General features: G+C 40.7%; 1 protein-coding gene across 1 annotated transcript in view; it reads right to left on the reverse strand.

The window, feature by feature from the left end:
- Dnah14 (dynein axonemal heavy chain 14) overlaps positions 1-24,154 on the reverse strand; it is a 215,082-nt gene extending 190,928 nt beyond the window's left edge. Inside the window, 10 exon segments of the mRNA XM_042054001.1 lie at positions 4,221-4,243; positions 5,155-5,405; positions 6,076-6,225; positions 10,037-10,175; positions 12,816-12,878; positions 17,773-17,888; positions 19,128-19,280; positions 21,237-21,364; positions 23,648-23,794; positions 24,124-24,154. Coding sequence (XP_041909935.1) covers positions 4,221-4,243; positions 5,155-5,405; positions 6,076-6,225; positions 10,037-10,175; positions 12,816-12,878; positions 17,773-17,888; positions 19,128-19,280; positions 21,237-21,364; positions 23,648-23,794; positions 24,124-24,154 — 1,201 coding nt within the window.
- Between the last annotated feature and the right edge of the window lie 1,823 nt (positions 24,155-25,977).

Genomic DNA, 25,977 nt, shown 5'->3' on the forward strand with positions numbered 1-25,977 from the left:
GGAATTAATCATCACCTTTGATTACCAATCCATCCTAGCAAGAAAAGCATGTCAGCTGATATTAACCAGGCTGTGTTTATTCTTGTTTCTTGACCTCAACAAGTCCCTCACTCAACTATGTGCCTTTCTAAATTTTAAATTGTTCCCCAAGATTTTCTGCCTCAAAGCCATTGATAAAAACATCTTTACCTAACCGTAAGCAATTATTTAAAGGTTTGTTTCAGTTATGATGTACACCGAAGCCCATGAACGTATCTCTCCCAACACTAAGATTGAAAGAATTTGAGTTAACCTAGTTTCTTTGTTTTCCTTAATCAATAACCTAATCCACAGTCTATATGGTTCCTCAAGAGAAACTCATAAATCCTAATTCTTGTCTATGTTTAAGCCACAGGGCTTGGTACCTTTGCTCAGTAAGGCATTCTCATCTTGTTTCCTCTGCATCTGGCTGGTGACAGCATCTCTGCCTTTCCTCTTCCCAGAATTCTCCTAGTCTGGTTGCCCCAACTATACTTCCTGCCGGACTACTGTCCAATCAGCATTTTAGTAAACTAATAAGAATGACAAATCTTTACAGTGTACAAGAGTATTATCCCACAGCAGGTCAAGTTAGGTTATATAATGAGTTTAAAGTAAACCTTGAGGTATATAGTGAGATCTTTCCTCAAAATGAAAAAAAGGAGTATACAGAATGTCATGGAATCCTCAGCTGTAACAGCCAATGGGACCCTGAGCAATAAATCTTCTTTCCTAGGTCTTACTGAATCCCACGCAAAGATACTGAATAATAAAATATTTCAAGAGTCTCACATTTCACTAGACTCTGTATTAAATAAAAATATACTCTGTTGAGGAAATTTATAATTTTAAGTGCCTACATTTAAAACAACCAGCAAGCACAAACAAATGAATTGCTTAGTGATTCAACTCGAAACCTTGGAAAAACAAGAACAAACGAAACCCACTAGATAGCAATAAATAATAAGTATCAGAACCAAACTTAATAGAAATAAAGAGAAAAACAGCCACAAATCTAAGAGCTGATTCTTTGAGATGATAAACAAGATTGATAGACTCTTGGCTCAGCTAACCAAAGAGAGGATAGCCCAAATGAACAGAATCAGAAATAAACAGGGAGACATAACAACAGATACCAATGGAATTCAAAATATTGTAAGAAAACACTGTGTTGCTTTTTTTGTTTTGTTTTTGAGACAGGGTTTCTCTGTGTAGCTTTGGCTATTCTGGAACTCACTCTGTAGACCAGGCTAGCTCAAACTCGGAAATTTCTGTTTCCACCTCTCAAGTGCTGGGATTAAAGGTGTGCATCATCACCATTCAAGTAAGAAAATACTGTGAAAACCTATACTCCATTAACTTATAAAGCCTAAAAGAAATGGACAGGTTTCTAGGTTCAGCCAAACAACAAAATTAGATGAAGAAAAAAGTGACACCCCAAAGAGAACCATAGCAAATAAAGACATTGAGATGGGAAGGGGCAAACCAATATTTTTTGCTGTGTTTTTGCAGTAGACAATTTATAATTTTCTTACTATGTAAACTAAGTGACAATTAGCTAACTCATCTAATGGACAATACAGTCAACAGTAGCTAGTCTGCACCGTTCTGCCACTAGTCCACCATTTTCAGCTGCGTGTAGAGGGTGGGATGGAGCTGTGTACCAATCATTATTAGGATTTAACAGCTGAAGTAGCCATGTTTTTAAGGTGTGAAACCCATTTCACACACAGTGAAGGTAGTCTGTCATGGAGCTTGAATTGAGGCCATATGTGGGTCCTCGTTGGCCAAGGGTGCCTACTGTAAAGAATGATCTACATGTACATGGATTGGTCCTTCAACTGGGGCCTTGCAAGACTAAGCTACCTGTGCCATGGTTTGTGGGTGCAGAAGCTAGGTCAATGGCTAACAGCTGTGTTAGCCATAGCCTAAAGTGAAGTAGGATAGTGATAAAGTCCCTCATGGTCCTAAGGCGTACGTTTAAAGCTAGCCTCTTGGTTGGCCTGTGTCTAGCACCTATGTCCTTGATGATTGTTTCTTTAAATCTAGTCTAGATTTTTAAAAAAATAATTTCCCAAAGCAAAACAAACAAACAAAAACAAATAATTGGTCCATTTTAAAAAAATGACCTTTTGATAATTCTCTAAAAAAAGAATTCTCTAAAAAAAGAATTATCAAAAGAAGAAATAAAAATTGCTAAGAAACAACTCAAAAAGAAAAGTTCATTGTCTCTAGCAAGTCAGGAAATGTGAATTGAAACAGCTTTGAGATTTCATCTTACCCAAGTCAGAATGGCAAAAATCAATATATCAGTGTGGACAATTCCCAGAAAGCTAAAAATAAGTCTATTACATGACCCAGATCTACCATTCCTCGGCACATGCCTGAAGGACTCAACATTCTACTCCCCAATACTTGATCCGCCATGCTCACTGTTGCTCCACTGACAGTAACTAAAAAATGGAAACAGCTTAAATGTCATCCAACAAATGGATAATGAAAATGTAGTATGAATGCACCGTGGAATATTATTCAGCTACAAAGCAAAATAAAACCATGAAAATTTCAGACAGATAGACAAACTAAAAAGTATATTGAGTGAGGTAACAGATCCAAAGAAACAAATAGTGCATGTTCTCTCTCATCTGCTGTTCCGTGCTCCTAGTCTTTAGATGTGACTAAAGTCACCTAGAGTAAACTGCAGAAACCAGGGAAGTGCAGGGGGATCCCTGTGTGGGAGAGGATCAGCAGAGAGGACAACGACACGGCACAAATGATTGGAAATGTGAAATGGGGAGAATGTGTGGCTCAATTGTGGGGGGAGGAAAATACATAAGGTGGAGGGTGGAAGCAACAGTAAGGATGTCTGAAAAAGTCATAAGGCATCGTATTATTATCTATTTACCTGACATAATAGTTTCTCTCAGTCTCTCTCTGTCTCTCTCTCTCTCTCTCTGTCTCTCTCTGTCTCTCTCTCTCTGTCTCTCTCTCTCTGTCTCTCTCTCTCTCTCTCTCTCTGTACAGATATATGGTTTAAATAAAATTATCCCATCTTTTCTGACAATGCTCCTCTTTGAGCCACAGAACATGTAACAAAACTACCAACATCAGGCATGAGGAGACCCCCTTGAGTTGTTGGTCAGGGTTGTCCAAGAGACTCTTAAAACATCATTGCTCTTGCTTGTTTTCTACAGGTAGAAGCTAAGTCCCTATTGTTGAAGACAACATGCGCCCTAGACACAGAACCCAGAGGATCTGAGCTGGAACTGACAAGAAAGCATCCTCTCTCAGGATTTTCTTAAAATTCAGAGGACAAGAGAACGTGAGCTGCCCAGTCCCCTGATTCGTCTACAGCCCAATCTGGCAGCCAAGGCTCAGGGCCCACTGTGGGTGAGAAGGTTTTCAGAGTCAGAAGAGCACGAACTTTGCTGTGAAGCTGTGTCTCCTAGAAACGTGAGAGAAGTGGGCTGTGCCCATGAAGTCTCCTCAGCATGGCTACCGAAACACGACAGGAATAAAAACACCGACAGGCATGCCAACATGAAAGGGGGGAAGCTCCTGGAGCCTCAACTTTGACAAGAACCAAGGGCACTGGGGAATACTGAGCTGGAGAAATGGCCTTACCTAGGTCTTTCCCCAACATCCAGTGGTCAGCCCGACGATAATATACACACAGGTAGCATATGAACTGAGCAGATTGTATCTGTGTATTCAGTTACACACACACGCACACACACACACCAACAATTAAGGAAAAATGTCATGAATTTGAAAGAGAGGCATGTGAGAGACTGAAGGGAGGAAAAATAAGGGAGAAATGATAAGATTTTTAAAGTAAAAACAATTATTATAATCTTCCAATGGATTCAATACAACATCTACAAAAATCTCAGTTGTCATTTTTTCTTTTCAGAAATTGGCACATTCATATAGAACGGACAAGACAAAATTGGAAACAACAGGAAGAGCAATGTTGGGAGACTGATGATTTCCTAATACAGAGGAGAGCCGTCATAACATACGGACATAAAGATCGACATTCAAATAAATGAAGCTGAGAAATACATCTATGCTCTTATGGCAGGCTGGATTATCAACTGCCAAAAGAATTCAATGAAGAAACAAACATTTTTTTCTTTTCAACAATATTACTGGGACAATGGAATGACCATATGAAAATGATCTTAGACTCCCATCAGGACGAAAAGACATAAATCTTTATGACCTTGGTTAGGCAATGATTTCTGGGATATTATCTAAAGATCAATCAAAGAGGAAAAAAAGCAGATTTTATAAAAATTAATGTTCTTCCGTCTTCCTCTTTTTCTTTGCTTCTTTCCTCTTTCTCTCCTCCCCTTTTCCTTTTTCTCTCCCTTCTGAGGTCTCATTCCCTAACAGGCTAGCCTGGAACTCACTCTACAGCCTTGGCTGCCTTTGACTTAGTAGCCACCTGCATTTGCCTTTGGAATGCAGAGATCACAGGTATGTACCACCATATCCAAATCAAATGTAAAACTCTTGTGCTCTAAGGACCATCAAGGAAAGTGGAAAGATGATGCCTGGAATCCAAAACACACATACAACCTTATATAAGAAGTCAGATAGCCTGACTAAAAAATGGAAGGCAAATTTGAACAGACATTTCCCCAGTGAAAACAAATGGTCAACAAACACGTGAAAAAATGCTCACCATCATTAGTTATTATAGAAAATGGATTGTTATAATACAGGGAGATACAGATCCCATACTGGTAGCTCCCATCTAGCAGGCGTTTACCTGTGTTAGCAGCATAATGCCATAGCCATTATTACCATTTCAGCTTTATTTCCACATGAGGAAACTAAAGAATTTATTCAAATTTTGTTAGGCTAAATCATGCAATTTAAATTCAAATTTTAGTGAGCATTTTATACAGGAACAAGATCTACTCAGAATTTAAAGAAAAAATAGAAACTTTTCTTCAATTCATGAACAATATTAAGGTATTATTGATGAGAAATTCAGAAGTGATTGTAAGTTATTTGCTACATGGGAGATTTTCAAAGTCTAACTTTAATCCTTAGATATTTCCTCCATAATTAGTAATATATTACAAGAATATAACTTCCCTTTATTAGTTAAAATGTGTCACTTACTTCATGAGACTTTCATTCATCTTTTCCTTTGAAAAGGGCACCCTTGCAGAACCAATGAATACTTCCAAAAGCTGGCTGACCGCAGAGTTCATGAGCTGGCGAATGAGTTCTTGAAACAGGTAATCAATCAGCCTTAAAAACTTCAAATTTGTTTCTAATAAAAACCGATACTGAGGCAGTTTAAAATGCATTGTGTCGATTTCAGATGGTTTTGACTCAAAGTATTCCTTGATATCTTTCTTTTCTGCAACCTATAATTTATAAAGCAGTTGGGAAACATGGCATTTCCCTAGGTTAATGCGGGTGATTTGCTGTTTATAGTATTCTAATCAGCCTGGACAGTATATAAAACTAAATTTTATCATCAACTTTCATCAATATTTGACATCATGTTTACACTACATTTAAACATCTGTCAAGAAGAGAGAGTCCTTGTGTGTTCTGGAGCCAGTGAAGTTCAGAGTCTCAGAGGCAGGTCCATCTGGAAGTCAGATGGGAATGAACGGGCAGGTGAGTGGCTCTAACGGTACACACAGGGAAAGAAAGCCTAGTGGACAGTGTTCACTGCATTATTGAGTTCTCTTTATAAAACCCTCAGTGACGTTTCACTTCATCTAGACGTTGCTCCCGAGCAATGGTGTTTTCTTTATCTCTGGGACACTAAGAACTTTGTCACTAATCAGGGTCTCTTGCTATGTCACCTCAGGCTAGATGGGAGGCATCTTGATTACATAGAAATGCTATAGTTCACACACTCACACATGTACAAATACATTTACAATTTGCGTTTTGCATCATGCCCTCAAAGGTTCTTAGACACAGTAAATGTGATACCAGTTGACTGGTTAGTTAACTGCCCATTTCCAGTACTTTTTTCAGGAATGCAATTTGGGATGCTCCTTCAGCACACAGTGACAGGACAGATAAATTCACAGAATTACCTTTAAGACTACTTTTTATCTCCGCAATTGCCTTAGTCCTGATCTCCTCGAGTTGTACTAGTGCCTGGGTGGCTTGCTGTATCTGCTCTTCACAAAACTTGTCCAGAGCATAAGTTCGGGAAGTGTCCAGCTAATGAAATGGCAGTAAGTAGTGCATGGTTGAAAAAGGAAAATCACTTACAAAGAGCAAGAGACAAGGCATATGATCACCTTTCCATGGCACACTGAAGAGCATAGCTTATAATTTCTCCTTTATATACTTCATGCTTTATATACCATGGCTTAAATGTTCTTCCATTTTAAATACTCATAGTTAAATGCAGTTAAATCTTTTTGTTTTTATTTTTTGAGTCAGGGTCTTACTGTGTAGTTTTGGCTAGCCTAGAACTCACTCTCTAGACCAAGCTGGCCTGAAATTCATGGAGAGCTGCCTGCCTCTGCCTCTCAAGAGCTGGGATTAGAGCCATGCACATTATGTCCATCATAACTAAATCTTAATAAAAGGAAAATACAGCATTATTTTAAACCATAGCTAAAATTTCTGGAACAGAAACCTTAAAAATTTTATTTCCTTAAAATTCAGAAAGTTAAGGTATTGTCTATGAAATGAGGGAATCACACTAATTCCAAACTTACTTTTTGCTTTCTGAATATCAATTATCTGTTAGCTGAAAAGCACTGAACATGAGACCCAGGATAGAGCTGGGCCAGGGAGGAGGCTCATTGGGTAAAGTTCCCGCCGCGACAGGGTGAGGACCTGGGTTCGGGGCCCCGGCACACACAGCTGGTGTGGTGCTTATCTGTAACTCTCGTGCTGGGGAGGCACAGATAGGGCAGTGAGTCCCTGGAACTTGCTGGCCAGCCAGTCTAGCCCATCACTGAATGCTGACTTCAGGGAAAAACACTTTCTCAAAAACTAAGGGGACCAATAGAAGACACCAGACATGCATCTTTGGTCTCCACACACATGCATGATCATGTGTTGTAGGGTGTTTGATCACAGTGTGAACCCTAAGATTGTGTTATTTACTGGAAAACCTGTTTCTAGTTATGGTGTAGTCCAGCTCTAGCACACACCTTTAATCCAAGAGCTTTCTACTTATTGTGAACAGGATTAAATAAAGTCAACCATAGTTCAAGAGGAGGAACAAGTAACCAACTGACATGAAGTAGACAAGAAAAAACTATAGAGAATAAGAGGGAGTGAGGAGGATGGAGAGAGAGGTACACAGGAAGTGGAAGGGAAGAACATTGAGTTTGATGAGTCTTATTTAAGATGGAGGAGAAGAAAAGAGAAGCTTCTGGAATGTCAGTGGAGGAGGAAGGTCAGCTGGGTGCTTACTCTGCCTCTCTGAGCTAGCAGGCTTTCACCCCAGCATCTGGCTCCTGTGTCTTTATTAGTAAAATCAAATGATTGAGATTTTACACGCGCGCATGCACACACACACACAGAGAATAATGCAAACACACACAAGCTAAAATTAAATAACTGCTATATATTATTGGGAATCCCACAGGGACTAATTTCCAGCAACTAAACAATTAGGTTTTGGTTTTTTTTTTTTTTGTAACACAGAATGTCATAATCCATTCAAGCATGTGCTCCCACTCATTCTTCTTTCAACATTTTCTTATTTTTCTGTGCCATGTTAATTCTCTTGTCACAAAACATTTCATCAAGAGCTGGGCGGTGGTGGCACACGCCTTTAATCCCAGCACTTGGGAGGCAGAGGCAGGTGGATCTCTGTTAGTTTGAGCCCAACCTGGTCTACCAGAGCTAGTTCCAGGACAGGCTCCAAAGCTACAGAGAAACTCTGTCTGTCTCTAAAACAAAAAATAAAAAAAAAAAAAACAAAAAACCAAAAAAAATTTTTTTCATCAATAAATATGCAGACCTCTTTATCCCTAGGTGTTGTGGAATATTAGTTTAATGTGTTATATTCATTTATGCTGTGGAACACTCGTTTAATAATACAAAAATGTGTTACATTCTTTTATGTTGCATTTCTTTAATTCTGTAGAGCTGTGTTACTTTGTCTGTCTAAACCACCTAATTGGTCTCATAAATAGCTGAATGGCCAATGGCTAGACAGGAAAAAGGATAGATGGGATAGAATAAACAGAATAAATAGAAGAAGAAATCTAGGCTACAGAAGGGAAAAAGAGGGAGGAGCAAGAAAAGGAGAAGAGGAGGACTCAAGGGCCAGCCAGCCAGCCACACAAGCAGTCAGGAGTGTGAAAGGGGAGACAGACACATAGAATAAAGAAGGGTAAAAAGTCCAGAGACAAAACATAGAATAAGAAAAATGGGTGAATTTAAGTTAGAAAAATGTCTAGAATGAAGCCAAGCTAAGGTTGGGCACTGATAAATAAGAACTGGGTGGCTCCCAAAGAGTAAAATAAACCAACTACACCTGGATGTCATCGCTTCAAATAAAGAAGCCTGGGATCCAGCTGTACTATTGTGAATTGACTCATTTTCTCCTCTTTGTCCCTTGTCTGATTATTAGATACTAATTTTTCAAGTAAAATACCTCAAAAATCCCTCCTCATTCATGGTTTCACTGCCAATATTATTTTATGCCTGTGTTAATTAATAACATACTAATTAGTTTGTTAACTCCATTATTTCTGCACTGCTAATTTCTTTTCAAACCAGAAATGTCTCTAAACAAGCACACCCAGAGACTCTAAATCATTGCTCGCTTTGGCAACAGTCCCCAGTGTACTTGGCACCAGGGTAACTGAGACACTAGTCAACAATGCAGACATCTACTCTGTCTCACTCTCCCCGTAGACAAGATATAATACCTGACTCCTTATCAAGCACCCAAAATGCCTTTCAAAAAATCCAGACTCCACTCTTAAATGCTAAACATAATCCAAAATCCCTGCCTTATTCTGTCAGCATGGACAAAGCTTGTTCTCTCTCAGTTCTGTCATCTTGATGCTCTGAGAGAAAGCTGACAGGACCTGAAGTCTCCAGGGAACCCTAATAGCCTGTCTGTCATGGTCAGCACTGCTGCCTACCGTGTCTCAGGCACAGACTTACAGATTTTCCAAACTGCTTAGCTATCCTAATTTTTATTAGTTTTCCTAATTTCCCTTTCCTTTCTTTTCCTCTTTTTTCCTCTCCTCTCCTCTCCTTTCCTTCCCTCCCCGCCCCGTCCCTTCCCTTCCCTTCCCTTCCCTTCCCTTCCCTTTTCTTTCCTCTCTTTCTCTCTTCTTCCTCCTCCTTTTCCTCTCTCTCCTCCTCTTTCTTCTTCATTCCTTTTTGAGACAGTTCTCACTGTGTAACTCTGGCTGGTCTTAAACTCATAGAGATCAGTCTAGAGATTAAGTCAGGCCACTAGTAAACTCATTTTTCCTAAAATCCTGAAACAGGAACATTCATTCATTTAAACAAATACCAGAGGCTGGAGAGACAACTCAGAGGTTAAGAGCTCTGGTTACTCTTCCAGAGGAACTGAGTTCAATTCCCAGCACCCACATGGTGGCTCACAATCATCTGTAATGAGATCTGGTGCCCTCTTCTGGCCTGCAGGCATACATGCAGGCAGAATACTGTACACGTAATAAACAAATCTTTTTTTAAAAAAAGCATTTAAACCAACACCACTGAATTCCATCTTGTGATGAATTTTTGACATTGAAAATATCAAGGGACAAATAGCTACTAACTGCCATGCATTAGAAATGATTAATTACAAATAATTTTGCACTTTAGAGAGGCATTTAGCAATACTGGGCTTCAGTCACTTCTGTTAAAATATCAGTCAGAAATGTTGACTTCTACAATTGACTGCCATGCTCTTTACCACGACTTTATTGCAACAATCATCCACAGTGATTGGCATATGGATCGAGAAATTGCTGTTTCTCTTATTCAAAACTCCTAGTTCTGCACACCAGTACGGTTGGCAGGGAATGCTTCCACCCACCTTGATAAGGCATATGGCTAAGGGGTTGTCTTCATTGTTCTTTTTGAGGGTCAGTGCATCTTCAAAGAGGCCTCTTACATACAGCAAGCAACTTTGAAATAGCTCGTCAGCACAGAAAAGGTGGCCGTACAAGTATGATCTGAAAGGCAAAATGTCCACAGGCTGAGCTCTCCTTCCAGATGAATAAAGCCAGTGATATGATGCCACTGACTTCAAGGAATGTTAATATTTCCAACTGGATTTCCAAGCAGTGATTTCGAAAATGAATTATATGTACCATCAACTTACTAAATTTATTAAATCTAAATATTTTTTTCCAAGTAACAAGGGGACTGTTCACTGAATAAGGAACAATGTGGAAAATAATTCTGAAAAACTACCATCTACCTAAAGCAGAGAAGGGCTTTTCTCTTTCTGTATTGATTGCAAAGTCAAGACAAACTACAGCCAACAATGCTGGCAAGAAGGACAGAATGGGAACAGGAGAAAAGGCAGAGAGGGAGAAAGGCGGCTCCTTAAATACTGGATTAGTCAGAGCAGAACTGTTCTGTGAAGAACGGCTCCTCTGCCTTCCATATTCCTCGTGTGGTAACACAAGAGACTGATGTAGGAGTGTTTCTATCTATCTGTTGTTTCATTGGTTAATTAAGAAAGAAACTGCTTGGCCTGATAAGTCAGAACATAGGTGGGTGGAGTAGACGGAACAGAATGCTGGGAAGAAGGGAAGTGAGGCAATCGCCATGCCTCTCCTCTCTGAGACAGACGCCATGGAGCCAGCCGCCAGGTCACACATGCTGAATCTTTCCTGGTAAGCCACCACCTTGTGGTGCTACATGCATTACTAAATATGGGTTAAAGCAAGATGTGAGAATTAGCCAGTAAGAAGCTAGAGCTAATGGGCCAGGCAGTTTTTAAATGAATACAATTTGTGTGTTGTTATTTTGGGTGTAAAGCTAGCTATGTGGGAGCCGGGCGGGATGAAAAGCAGGCCTGCCCGCAGCTCCTTCTACAAGAGTCACTTCAATAAAGAGGATACACAGATGGCAATAAGCACATGAAGAGAGATAGTCAACATTAGGGGAATGCAAATTACTAATAATATTAAGAAAACACAAATTTAAACATGCTGAGATGCTGTTGCACACCCATCAGAATGTCTCAAATAAAACAGTGACAACGCAAATAATATCAAGGCTGTGAAGAAACGGAGTTGATGGTGGGAACGGCAAATACCTTAGTCATTCTGGAAATTAGTTTGTCAACTACTTCAAAAGCTAAATACAGCCTGGCAGGTTTATGCAGGCCTACAATCCCAGGGTACAGGAGGCTGAGGCAGGAAGATGGTAAATTTTAGGCCAGCCTGGAATATACAGTGAGTCCCTGTGTCAAGCAAACAAACAAACAAACCAACAAACAATAAAACCACCCAAGCATACAGTGACCATATGACTCAGCGTTCTAACCTGGGCATTTACCTGAGAAATGGAAGCTCAAGCATACACAAATGTTACAGCAGCTTTATAGGACAGTCCCAAACTCCAGAAGACATGCAAGTGTGCATCTCTAGAGAAGTGATTGAACAGACTTCAGTACACATGTGTCAGAGAACATCCCTGAGCACCGACCAAAGAAATATTGATACATGCGCAGCTGAGGTGAATCTCCAGAGTGTTCTGCTAAGTGAAATAGCCAGTCTTATGTTATATGATTCTTTCTACATAACATACTTTACTAAAGGATGATGGACAGGGGAAAGGCAAATCTATCTATCTATCTATCTATCTATCTATCTATCTATCTATCTATCTATCTATCATTGGATTATCTATCTATCTATCTATCTATCTATCATTGGATCATCTATCTATCTATCATTGGATCATCTATCTATCTATCTATCTATCTATCTATCTATCTATCATCTATCTATCCATCTATCATTGGACCCATTAGAGCCACCGGTACATCTGAGAATCATCACATAGTCCATATCATGAGTCTGTGAACTTGCGTCCCACTTTTATTGTTTCTCACAAGAATGCTCCTTCAAAGACAAAACCACAGAACTAGAGCATACACCACTAGTTACCACAGAGTAAGGAGAGGCAGTAAGCAATGAAGTGATGATAGCTATAAAGGCAAACATATTAGATCCTGTAGTGACAGAAATATTCTGCATATTAATTAATGCTAACATTCTGCAGTCACAAAGTTTGAGTCTGACAGCAGGGTGGAAGGTGAAAGGCACAGGAGATTTCTCTGTACTATTTCTTACAAATACATTTCAGTTCACAATTATAGCAAAATAAAATCTACTAAAGACAACAAAAACACTTGGCTGCTTGAAATCACACAAAATAGGACCAACTGTTATCTATGACTACTTCATTCCTATTTGGGGAAGAAAAAAAAGATGAAGGGACCAGAGGAACTCAGCAGGAACTCGCAGCAGAGCAGTTACAGCAATGTGGCCACAGAACGGCATCCTGCCATTTATGGGAAGCATTTAACTAGCTTTCACAGAGCACAGATGGGTCAGACTGCGGACCCAGGGACACAGCTCAGTGGCAGAGCACTCAATGTTCTGCTTGTAGCACCAAGTAAAAGACAGAGAAAGATGGCAACAGAGAGAAGAAAAGAGAAATAGATGTTAAATGTATTCAAAATACCAGCAAAATGTGATTTCCCAATCTGAATCAAAATTCAATATATCTAGTTCATGCTACGTTTTGAAATCATTTTGCTTTTGAGATGTGTATGATTGTATGTTAAGGTTTACCTGCTCTTCTCTGTCTTAATTCTTTTAACATTCAGTTTCCAAGTAACAAAGGCTTTATTCATCCTGAAAAGAAAAGAAATATTTCTTATATTCTTTATTTATAAGAGTTATATGGAATAAGTTTATTAAGAGTTAAGTAAGTTAGAAAATTCCCTAGACTATGTTTTGTCTTGCATTACCAAAAAACAAATGCTAAGCCAAACAATTTTTCTCCAAAACCATCAACAAAACATAAAGCAAACAGCAAATGTAAGTGAAAGTCATTAGATCTCTTATAGATGCAGAACTCAGTTGAAGCATCCCAATAAATATTAAAAAATCTGAAATGTATTTTTTATACATCAGTTAGTTTGCAATGTGAAACAGAAATGGGAAAAATGGAAAGGAGGGATCCAACTAAGGAGAGGAGAGCTCAGTACAGACGGAAGGATGAGAAGGGAGGAATCACACTAAGTTGTTTGGTGAAGCCCTAAGGAATCTTATTATTTTACATTACATAACAATATATTTAAGTGTATGTGTATACATATGCACATATATAAAAATATATGTACACACATACACAGAGAGAGAGACAGAGAGAGAGAGAGAGAGAGAGAGAGAGAGAGAGAGAGAGAGAGAGAGAGAGAGAGAGAGAGAGAGGCTATCATGGCTGACAATGCTACCCACAAGAGCCACAAATTACCAAAATCCCCAGAATCCCCAGAATCAATCACAAGAAATCTCCTCTGGAATGTTTAGGGTATACTAAGTGACTCCCAAATCAATATGGGCTATGGTTGCCGCTTGGCTGCCTCTCGGAGGTGAAGGTAAATCCCACTTGCTGACGACATATGCACTTAGGACACAGGTCTCTCATATTTTCTGATTATTCTAGCCTGAAAGCCTTCCTAGTATCCATGCTAACAGAAAATATGATAAAGTTGCCAAAGGAGAAAATCAATCAACAGTGTTACTCAACTGTGACACCTATGAACCACAACAGTGGCCAGCACGGCAAGATACCTGTAAAACTGGCCCTAAAATGTTGGAGGTAACCAATAGCTATCTCATTGGACTTAGAGTCCACTCAACAGGAGAGAAACCATGCCTGGTGCTAGAATCTAGCCAACTTCCAGAGGCTAGTGAGGTCATGGAGCTTAGAAGGGACTCTCCTATTGCCACTTTGCTAGACCAGCATTAATTCCTAGCTGCATTCAAAATCTTTTCCACAGATAAGTGAAACTCTCACCCCTCATCAAAACAAACAAACAAACAAACACCCACCACCACAACTGGATGCAACACAGAGATCAACAGATTGTAGGGAGCCTTTCTCCAACAGATACACCAACTTCACATCTGTATCTACGGCTCAGGGGACATCACAGATACACCGACTTCACATCTGTATCTACAGCTCAGGGGACATCACGGACACACCAACTTCACATCTGTATCTATGGCTCAGGGGACATCACGGATACACCGATTTCACTTCTGCATCCATGGCTCAGAGGACATTATGGGAGAGGGGATGGAAAGATCATAAGAGCCAGAATACTAGAAGTTTGCTGTGAAACAGTTTCCCATCAAAATGGCTGAATAAGCAAGATCTGAATAATACAAATATTGATAAACATGGTGATGGAGAAGAATTCTTACAAGGTCACTTTCCTGGACAAGGAACTACCTAGCACCCGAGGACTGCAGAGAGATGGAGGATTAGGATTAGCCTCTCCCAAGGACAAGCCCCCTAACTGGTTCTCTGATTAAAAGTGGTCATCTCTGAACCACATATACACAAACAGGAAGAGTGTTCTCCGAGGCTATATTTGGACACTTGCACGGTAAAATTTAACAGTAAGAACCAGGGAAGAGGAGAGTTAGTTTGAGGAGGATATGAAGGGGTCATAGGGAACAGTCTTTGGAGGTGATGCAGAGAGAAAAGGGAAAGGGATATAATTATATTTTAACTAAAATATGTAAAATAAACATGAAAAGTCAAGATTAAAATTTCAATGATAATTTGTATAAAAAACCTTGTATAATGCTAACTAAAAGAAAAAATAGTTACGAAAACAGATGTGCGATTAACTTAAAAATCTCAGAGGACCTACATAAGGACGGCCTGAGAAGTCTACCTGGTGATTGCTCATCGTCCAGAATTTTCATATGGGAGACAGATCTAATACCTTTCTTCAACTCTCCTCAACTTCTCCATTTTAGGCCTCTGTGGGACCTGCTCAGTGCCACGTTGGCAGCAGAGAGTGACCCCCAAATCAGTCTGTTGTAAGATCCTTCTGTTTAAAATCATCCTGCTTCCTTTTACTTAGCTATTACCTCTGCTTGCCCCACCATATGTAAGTTCTACGGAGCAGACACACGCATATCTTTTCCTGTGTGGGTTTTTTTTGCAGAGTCCCTGACCCTTCTGTTCTCATCTCTTCCACGTTCATATCAATTAAAGAGGAAGTAGCAAATGTTGCTCAATAGGCAAGCACCGTCTCTGTGATGAAGCCTTGTACACCTGTCTAAAATCCTCTCAGATCCTTAGTGAAGCTATCACATAAAATTTAACAAGTTAAAGTATTATTCGACTTGGATTGGAGCAGAGCTCTGGGTAAGAGCATATGCCTAGTAGTGAGAGGTGCTACGGTTGATGCGTATATTTAAATGTTTAATTTATACATTCAATTATTACATATTTCTATGTCCATGCAAAAATATGTAATTTGTATATGTTCTTTGTCTTTTACGAATAACAGCAGACAACAAGGAAAAGCAAATATTAAAGAAATATTAAAGAAAAAGAAAATTATAAACTGGGTGTTGTACAAACATTAAAAGAGCAACAGTAAGCCGGGCGGTGGTGGCGCACGCCTTTAATCCCAGCACTCGGGAGGCAGAGGCAGGCGGATCTCTGAGTTCGAGGCCAGCCTGGTCTACAAGAGCTAGTTCCAGGACAGGCTCTAGAAACTACAGGGAAACCCTTGTAGTGTGAAGCGGCGGGGCTGCGTCCTGCCACCCGGCTGCCGGCTAGCTTTACACCCGAAATAATTACACGGAAACTGTATTCTTTTAAAACACTGCCTGGCCCATAGTTTCAGCCTCTTATTGGCTAATACTCATATCTTGCTTTAACCCATATTTAGTAATCTGGGTAGCACCACGAGGTGTGGCTTACCAGGAGAGATCTTAACCTGCGTCCATCTCGGAGAGGAGAAGCATGGAGACTCCCTATGGCGACTGCCTGAAGCGTCTCCCCCACTCTGCTTCCTTGTTCCCACAATTCTGTTCTGTCTACTCCGCCTACCTAATTTTCTGTTCTCTTAAAGGGCCAAGGCAGTTTTCTTTATTAATTAACCAATGAAAGAAACATAGACAGATAACTCTCCTCCATCAAACCCTGTCTCGAAAAACCAAAGAAAAAAAAATTTAAAAAAAAAAATAAAAGAGCAACAGTGTAGTCCTTGACCCCCTGGCTCCTGCAATCCTTCCCCCTCTTCTGCAGGATTCCCCAAACTCTGCCTAACGTTTGGCTGTGGCTCTCCATCTGTTTCCATCAGTTACTGGATGAAGTCTCTCTGATGACAATGGGTTAGGTACCAGTCTGGCCACAGCAGATGATCAAGTTCAGGCTATGTCTCCACTATTGTCAGGAACCTTAGCTGGGGTCATCCTTGTAGATTCCTGGGGGATTCCCTTGTGCCAGGTTTTTACCTGACCCTGAAATGCCCCCCCCCCTTTCCAGTAGTCTCTTTAAGTACTCTCTCCCTCCATGTTCCTCCCTTCTGACCTGATCATTCCTGTTCCCATCCCCACCCGCTCTCAGTTCACTCGCAGAATGTCTTCTACTTCCCCTTCCCAGGGAGATCTGTGCACCACCTCCCCTCCCCGTATCCTCCTTGTTCCTAGTCTCTCTGCATCTGTGGATCATAGCATAGCTTTAGGAGCTAGAGGAGTCAAGGGTTCCACAAAAACCTCACAGAATAAACTAACCTGGGCTCAGAGGGGCTCACAGAGACTGAACTCATAACCAGGGGGCCTGCACGGGACTGACCCAGGCCCTCTGCACATGTGTGACAGTTGTGTAGCTTGGTCTTCTTGTGGGGCTCCTAACAGTGGGAGCAGGGACTGCCTCTGACTCTTTTGCTGCCTCATGGGACCATATTCCTCATACTGGGTTGCTTTGCACAGCCTTAATTCAAGGCGGGGGGTCCTTAGACTTACTGCAACTTGACACGGCATGTTTTGCTGATTTCCATGGGAGGCCTGCTCTTTTCTGAATATAAAATGGAGGAGGAGTAGATGGGGGAAAGGAAGATGGAGGGACTGGGAGGAGAGGAGAGAGAGCAAACTCTGCCCAGGATGCAAAACAAACAAACAAACAAACAAATTTGATATAATAATAAAAAGAGAACAGTGTCCATCCTATTGCACTGAGGTGAGTGTGAAGCATCTTACAGCTAGGCAAAAATTTCAAGACAGAATTTGATTCAGTAACTTGCCCCAACCAGGGCCTCCTCTCTTCTCTATTTTCCTATGTAATATTTACAGTCCCCTGCATCTTACACATTCATGTTTACTGTTCCTCATACACCTTAAATCAGAATTTTAGAGGCCAATTTATTTGTTCAATACAGTTTTCCAGCATCTAGAATAACTCTTCGCTTTTCTCGGATGCTCAATAGGTATTCATCAATACAAAAGGCATGAAGAAAAAGTAAACCCAATAGAGACTATTCAATTATGGTTGACAATAAAGTATCAGTTTTTGTAACATTTATCCAGAAAAGACTGAAAAAACTGTCCTTAAATGGTTGAAGTTCCTTAGTCTAAAGCACACTTGTAGAACACCCCATCCTGCTCCACATCCCATGGGCGGCAGCATTCTAGTAGGATCAGAGGCCATGGGCAACAGCTCTTACGACACAATCAAACTACCGAGTGTTCATTTCCTTTGCATCCACCTTACCGGAAGTTGTAAAATATCTTAAATTGCTGCAGTAGATAGAAGAAATGTCTTTCTGAAAGCCAGTCCAGGGTAGAGAGGACTTCCACGTCTTCCATGCCGGAGCCTGTTTTAGTGACCTAGGCAGGAGAAACCTCCTTTTGAATTGTTGGTCAGGGGAAACCAAGAGACTCTCAAAATAATATAGGCTATCATGGTTGCCTTGGTCTCCTCCCAAAGGTTGGAGCTATGTCCCTATAGCTGAATCCAAGACTCAAGATTTGAGCTGCATTGACCTAAAAGTCTCCTCCCTGAGGACTAGCCTCCACAGTGCCAGAAGGTGCTCTGAAGGCGGTTAAAGGAGAAAGCAATCAATAGCCCTACTGGGCTGGAGCACCTATGAACCCCAACAATGCACAGCTTGGAATGATATCCCTAAAGGTGAAGTAGTACCATTCATATCATGGTGATAACCAACAGTCCTCTAGTTAGACTTAGGGTTTATTTAACAAGAGAGAAAACGTATCTGTACTGGGAATCTAGCCAAATATCTATGATTAGTGAGGCTATGGATCTTAGAACAGGGGCTACAGTAGCCACGTGATTAGATCACACATTTCCCAGCAGCATTCTAAATATTTATCCTGTACCCATAGGCAGGTGTAGCTCTCCCCCCGCCTCCAGGAAGCGTCTCTCTGCAGCAGACAGAGAGCACTGCAGAAAACCACGGCCGGTCAGAATGCAGGGACCAAGCGATTGTGGGTGCCCCATGCCAATGAATGCATCTACAGCACAACTCCTGCACCAAACCCAAGGCTCACTGTAGAGCCAGAAGACCAGGAAGTCTGCTCAGAGAGTACGGGTCCTAGGGATGACAGGGAAGCTACAGCCATGATACTGCAAAAATAGGGCTGCCTAAACAGGACCTGAACAAGGACATCACCAATAGGGTGAGGGAATACTCATCAGGCCTCCCCCTAGACAAAGACCTCTAGGCACCCAACGAGCACGGAGGGAGGGAGAGTTAAACAGTACTAAGGAAAACAAGGTCATGAATTTGAGAGGGAAGTAGGGGAAAACATGGGAGGATTGAAGGGGTGGAATATGGGAAGAATCGGACAGAGAGGTGGAAGGGGGAAAAGATATAATTATATTTTAATTATAAATAAGTAAAAATGCTACATTTTTACTAAATCCTAAGTTGGTTGTTTTTATTCTCCTCTCATTATTTTCTTTTGGCAGGGTCTCATTATGTGTGCCACAGGTTACAATGCCCCTGCTTCTGCCCCCCACTGCTGGGATAGCAAGTATACTTGGCCTGAACTGGGTACTATTTTCTGGGGTAATTCATAAAGCTGAGCAAATGCGTTTTACGTTACCTTCGAGACAAATGAAGCGGTGATAATCCAAAATACTTTGCAATTTTTAGCTCTGTGGGCAGAGACTACTTGAAGGTCATACTCATTGAAGCTGCCTTTACTGTTTTCCAGAGGAAGGCAGTATACGAATTCACCATCATCTTTCAAAGGTTCCTCACAAGAAGAAGAAACTTACTTTGACTAAAGTAATAATTAAATGACTAAACAGGCTCAGTGGGAAGAACGTTAAGACAATCAAAATAGGATAGTACTAGTGAGGAAAATTAACCTCAAACCATGCCTAATTCAAGTTCAGTAAGACCGATCTCTTAAAAGGGTGAAGACATTTCATTTTCATCCTCTTTAAACATAATACAGTGACAAGACATTTGGAGATATTTATCCACATGCTTGCTTTGAACTCGATGATGACCTTGAACAAGTGTGCCACATTCCATTCTGGATACAGCTAGTTTCTCATTTGCACCAATCAGGATGGGGTCAGTACTCTACCAGCTGTATCGAGCACTGGTGGTGGGTAGCACACAGCAAGCCGTGAGCGCTTTGCATAAACTATCTCAGCAGCGATGCCTCTGACGACTTTAAAGAGACGGAGGCTCTATGCTTTTAAATATAACTGAGCACATGCAGAAAGGTCATAAACTCATGAAGTAACAAAAGAGGAGCTGGAAGCCTCGTGCGACTTTAATTCACACTTGATGCTCCTACCATAAGTGCCCAAGTTCCTGTCCCATTGATTTGGAAGTATTGAGAAGCTGAGAAAGTATTGAGCGTCCACTGAGAAAATGTAAAGTATAAATTCTAAAGCTATTTTCTTTTAGTTTTGAAATGTGCACTTTTATCAATAAAAATTTTTAAGTCATACAAAAAATTTCAGAGTAGTTTTACTAAAAGAATAATTTCGTCATTGGTGATGGTCTCAAAAGCTACTGAGTCAAGTGATTTTAAGCTGTTCCAGTTACTGCGGTTTTAGACTTTGGATTCAGTTTTATAGTGTTTCCATTGGTAGCTGTTTGCTTTCTTATTTGGGCTCCAATTATAAACTGTACTAATAAGCCTTAAAAAAAAACACTTAAATCCCCAAATCAGAGGAAATGAGCTAACTCATTTGAGTGACTGGCAGAGCCACGAGCTTCATTGTAGCTGTTTGGCCAATTATGCCATTTTGTTCTAATTCTATTTTCTAAGTTTATTAGAAACATAGTGTAGATGGAGTTATTCACTGAAAGATCCAAAGCACTCATGCAGAGCTAGGGTTTTGTTTTGCACTTTTAAACACTGGGTCCACAATCTACCTGATGCTATAGCGTGTTCCTCTTCCATTTGACCTTCACAGCTTTCTAGAGCCATTCAGAGAGGGTAGAAACTTGCTCAAGACGAGCTGGTGGGTGGCCAGAGATTCAAAAGTGCACGAAGCCGATTTATGAGTGAACTTCCAGTCACCTTATGCTGACTATGAATGATGATTTTTAGTCCTCAGAGTAACCATCTAGAGCGGGAATTGGCAAACCCTGGCCTGGATCAGGTATCTGTTTTTATAAATAAAGTTTTATGGAAAATAGTGATTTGTTGTGTTCTGTGCACAGGGGCAGGATGAGTGCTTCCTTGCAACAGAGCTCATATGACCTACGAAGACTAAAATACCTCCTTTATGACCCCAGGGTTTGGAGCAGTGGTTCTTAACTATGTAGCGGTTTACTGAGAAAACAGGCAATTAGCCCCACGTTCACAGTTTCTTATTCAGTTGGTCTAGTGTGAAGGTGAGAACATGTATTTCTGCTAAGTTTCTTAGATAAGTTCCTCTTCTTTTTGAAACTCACAGTGACATACATAGAGTTGGAGGCAGATGGCGCACTTCCTGTGAACTCACTTAGAAGAGGAAGAAACGGGGAACAGACAAGAGAGGTACTGTAGACAAAACTGTCATGCTTATCTCTCTTCTTTAAGTAGGTGAAATAAATTATGCTGAGATGCTTTTATATTTGCCAACAATTATTGTAATGCATTATTAATTAGCTTTGATGTGATATCTACAATGAGTTAATAAAGGTCGAGATAGTTTCAAAATTTAATTTCTAATAGTTGAAATTGCATGGGATAGGATCTCACCTTTAGACTGCACTTCTGAAGGGCAATCTTAGGACAGTATTTCAAACTGGGTGGTAATACTGGAGTTTTCCATTCGAGCTTTTCTCTTAGCCTAATAATATGTTTTATGGCATCAAGCTCTTCTGGTTCTGGTGGGAAAAGTTTTTTAAAGTTCAATGTAAGTGCAAGTATAGGTATCATTTATTAATAATGTACACTATTACAAATATTTCTGCAAGTAGCAAAGTGAAATGGTAAGTTAGAGAAGTGAACACTGCGCAATTAAAAAAGAATCAGTAGCATTAAACTAAGCTTTAACAGAGGCTCAGAAGGAAACCTAATATTCGTCTGCTTAAGAAAGATATCACTCCTTGCACATACATGTGCACATGCACCTGTTTGCACACTTGTGCACTCCCACATGAGCACGTACATACATGTACCACAAACACATAAGAAGGAAGGTGGAAATAACTACATATAAACATGAAACTCTCCTAGTGGTCTATCCACTAGGTCTTTAGGAATAAGGTATATAGTGTCCGAACTTACTTAGCTCTTACTTTGCTTGAAAAGCTTTCCAACACTGAATTGGATTTGTGGATAAGAAGATCATAAGTAAACTATGACTAGAAGAAAAGGCAGGTGTCACAAAGGGTTTAACTACATGATCAGAGATCATAAGCCACAGGAAATACTAGAACAAGGCCAGTCAAAGCCTTTCTTAATTGAGGCACAGGAGGCTCAGAAGCAAAGGATCGGAGGAAGTGATGTGGGTTGGAGGCATTCTTCCTAAGGACAGACACTACCCAAACTCCTTGCAAGCCATATTTCTTGATCTCTTTGCTGGCAGTTAATGATTTCATGCTTCTTGACACAATCTATGTGTTTTGCTTTTGCTTCTATTTTCCATGCTATGCAGACTAGCCCTTAATCTTCATTTTATAGTTTTTCAGTTTTCAAATTAAGTTTCAAAGTGTACATATTTATACAGCACAATATGATAGTTCATATATATCATATATATGTCATATATGTGACATATCAGACATGCCATTACCATAACGATCAGACCAGTCATCACCAGTCCCCTCTCCTAAAACACTTCTCAGTGTTGGGAACCTTCAAACTCCTCTGCAGATCTTTAGAAAATGTCAAGCTTTGTGACTCACACTCCCTCCATTTCCCTCCTCTGTGCTGTTCTTTACCATGACTGGATGTTAACTTAACGCCAGTTTTTACAAATGCTTCACTTATTTAAATCTCCCTGCTGACTAGTGATACGTGGCAATCTCCACACACTTGTTTACATGTTATAGCTTTTGCTGTAACTATTCAGATATCTGCCCTTTTGTTAACTGGCAGATGGCCCTTGAGGTTTTGTTTCTTGAAAGCACACAAGACATGCCAGCAATCTGAAAGCATTATTCTATATCTCAGGCCTGCCAGAAGTCATGCATGGCATCTGAACAAAACAATTTCTTTCCTAAGAATTGCATGGAACTTGCGCTATTTTATAAAACAGCACGAGAACTAAGATGAAAACTCTTCAATGTTTCCTCAAAGCCAGGAAAAGAGACTAGAATAAACCTGCTAGCAAGATAAACTCTGATGTAATACACTAACCACCCAGAAGAAGACAGGCGATCATCCTTTTGACTAGCAGAAGTCTCAGGACCTCTGTCACTCAGTGGATGCTGAATACTGATGCGGGTTTTCTGCTGAGATATTGAGAAACCTGGATGTTCCCGTGTGAATAAGGGGTTCTGATGATAAACCCACCTCTGGGTTTTGGCGTTCCAGTATGAAACAGGAAAGTTTCCTTTATATAATTTATGATATTAAAATAGTGATTTCAAATATAAAGAAAGTATCAAAACGTTCATGGAGGAAAATGTTTGAACTATTTGGGCATTCGATCTTTGAATCAGACAAAGATATAAATCTCAGATCTAATCAGTGCAGACCTGTAATCCCAGAGTTTGAGGCAGCAGGATCTTGATTTCAAAGCCAGCCTGAACTACATAGTGAGTATTTTTTTTTAAGAAAACTCAAGCTGACAACGCAGAGAGGGGGAGAGCCCTTACCTGTGCAAGGCCCTGTGGTCAATATCTGCAGCCCCCCCACACAACATACAAGTCTCACTAGAAACATAAAACAAAGCTATAATTTGTCTTGCATGGATTGCCAAAACTAAAATCTGAGAATATTCTCAGTAAGAACATAATCATTGACTACCTTGTCAATTTTAATGCTATTGTAAATTTCAAAAATAATTTAAAAATTAGCAGTTTTTAAAGGTACCAAACATGCAAGATTCAGCCAGACATTTTCTCTTCCATAAAGTCAGTGTCCAACATAAAGACAGAAACCACGAGAAAGCTTGCCAGCGTGTGTGGCTTCCTTCAAACCGGCGCAAGCCTGCAGCATACCTGTCCTGTCATATGATACAAGCCGGGTTTTCTCCACTTTTGTCTTAGTACAAGGTTGTTCCTTTTTGACTTTTGATTTCTTTCTCTTGGGGACAATTAATTCTGAAGCCACCGCACATTGTTGACCAAACCTTTCTTCAAGGTAATCTGCGAGAAAAAACATTATGAACCAAGTATCTACTGAGAACTCTAATAATGCCATAGTAACCTCACAGACCGTGCAGTATACCCAGCTATTATATGAGGAGCACATGCTGAGCCAAGGGACCTGGGTTCACAGGAATGCGGGTTACTCTTCCGCCTTTTCCTTTGTAAGCTGCATGCCTGCCTTTTCTTCTGACCTTTGAAACAAGGAGGTAAAGCATGGAAGGGCTATAAATAGCCACTGGCCTCGCCTAGAGGGGGCCCTTAATTAACTAGGCTGCCATTAGGCCTCACGTTTCATACGACCTCATCCTTTGTCTTCCACACCCCACCTATTGTCACAGTGAGAAGCACAGACGCCATGTCTAAGTTGGCTAGCATCACTAAAGCCTTGGCTAAGGTGAATGGTGGTTGCTCTGCTTGATCATTTTATTAATATAGCACATCTTTAGAGTATGAATGGATGCTCACGGGAGGTAAATCTTTTAATTAACTTTCACTTGGGACTGAGCACAGAATATATTTAAATATGAATGCAGAAGAGTAAAAAGGGCATTGCTCGTATTTCTATGATTTCCTTAACTGGTGGGTTACATGTAGAAGACTGGGAAAATTACTCACAATAGGGCTCTTTAGAAGCAATTTCATTTGTTCTCTCACATTTAACCAAAACGTATGCAGCAAAAGCACTGAGCTACAACCTAGTCGGGGACAAAATACCGTAACTACAAGCAAAGCAGATGAGTGCAGATGAGGTCAGTCCGTGTCCTCCTGTCCCATGCAGCCCTTGGCTCCACTTCGGGGGTCTTGTCTGCTCGGAGGAGACTCATAAGTTCACCCTTTCCAAGTAATCAAATGCTGAGAGGTGGTGAGGTTTTGAATTTCGGAGGAGGATGAGGAGCTAAGGAGGAGGAACCATGAGACAGCAGACGCTTGGCATGGCTGATGGACAAGGGAAGGCTGGTTCTCCGGGATGGTTGGAGGAGACAGAGTTACACACTGCAGCTATTCCCTAAGGACGCTCTCTCACAAGGCAGCTGCTTATAGTCTCATGCTCCATAGAGCCCAGATTGGAAAGTGGGTTTGTTTTCCTTATCACTCCCCACTCGCCACTTCCAAAACAATTTGTACCCTTTAAGAATAAAAATAAAATCCTACTCCTTTGAAGTTCCTGGATTTTGCTCCATCATACACTCCAGTGTTTGAGTGACTCCCATTGCTTGGTCACTCAGCTAACTGTAGCTGTGGCTCCACAGAAGGCCGCCTTCTCCATTTCAGTGCTCCTAAACCGAGACCTGTTGGATGCTATGTCCTTCTGTTACATCCCAGATCTCCTCAAATTTCTACAACTCAACCACTAACATTTTGGTGTGGGAGGTCCTTTTGTCTATGTGTTGCTTTTATTGGTTAATGAATAAAGAAAACTGACTTGGCCTATAGCATGGGAGGAGGAAGGCAGAGTGAGGGAGAAGCCATGGAGCTGCTGGAGACAGACGCTGGGAATTTTACCCGGTAAGCTACAGCCTCATGGCAATACACAGATTAATAGAAATGGGTTAAATTAAGATGTAAGAGTTAGCCTAATAAGAAGTTAGAACTAATGGGCCAAGCGATCATTTAAATAATAAAGTTTCTGTGTGGTTATATCGGGGCTAAGTGGCCGGAAACAAACTAGTGGCCTCCATACAACATCATTTAAGCAACTATAGGTCACACCTACCACACTAAGAGAACTACAATTCATGCAGTTGCTCCATGTGTGACTACTGGTGCACCACACTGTGTGTCATCATCTGCCCTCCGCTCTCTCAGCTTGCTCTGCACCCTCCCCAACACGGCTCCCCGTCCCCTCACCAGTATGTCCACTCCTTTGCTCCACACTCTCTTACAGTCCGTCACCCTCAGTCTTCCACCTTTCTCGTCAGCCACGTCAGCTGATGTCCTTCAGCGTCATAACTGTCTCGTTACATCTCCACATCTCAGTGCTGTTAGGTAAAGCTTCTTGGCAAAGCGGGTTTGGCAATGGCACAGACTCATTGTAAAATGAACCATACATACACGGACCCTGAACACAAGCCACAGATTCTATTGCTGCTTCGTCAACTTGTTCTTCCCCTTGCCAGCTAATTTTTCTCCATGCTCCTCAAACTTGGAAACAAATTCCATCTTCCAGCCTCCACCTTTCA

The sequence above is a fragment of the Arvicola amphibius genome, chromosome 12 (assembly GCF_903992535.2).
Source record: "Arvicola amphibius chromosome 12, mArvAmp1.2, whole genome shotgun sequence".
Classification (NCBI taxonomy): Eukaryota; Metazoa; Chordata; class Mammalia; order Rodentia; family Cricetidae; genus Arvicola; species Arvicola amphibius.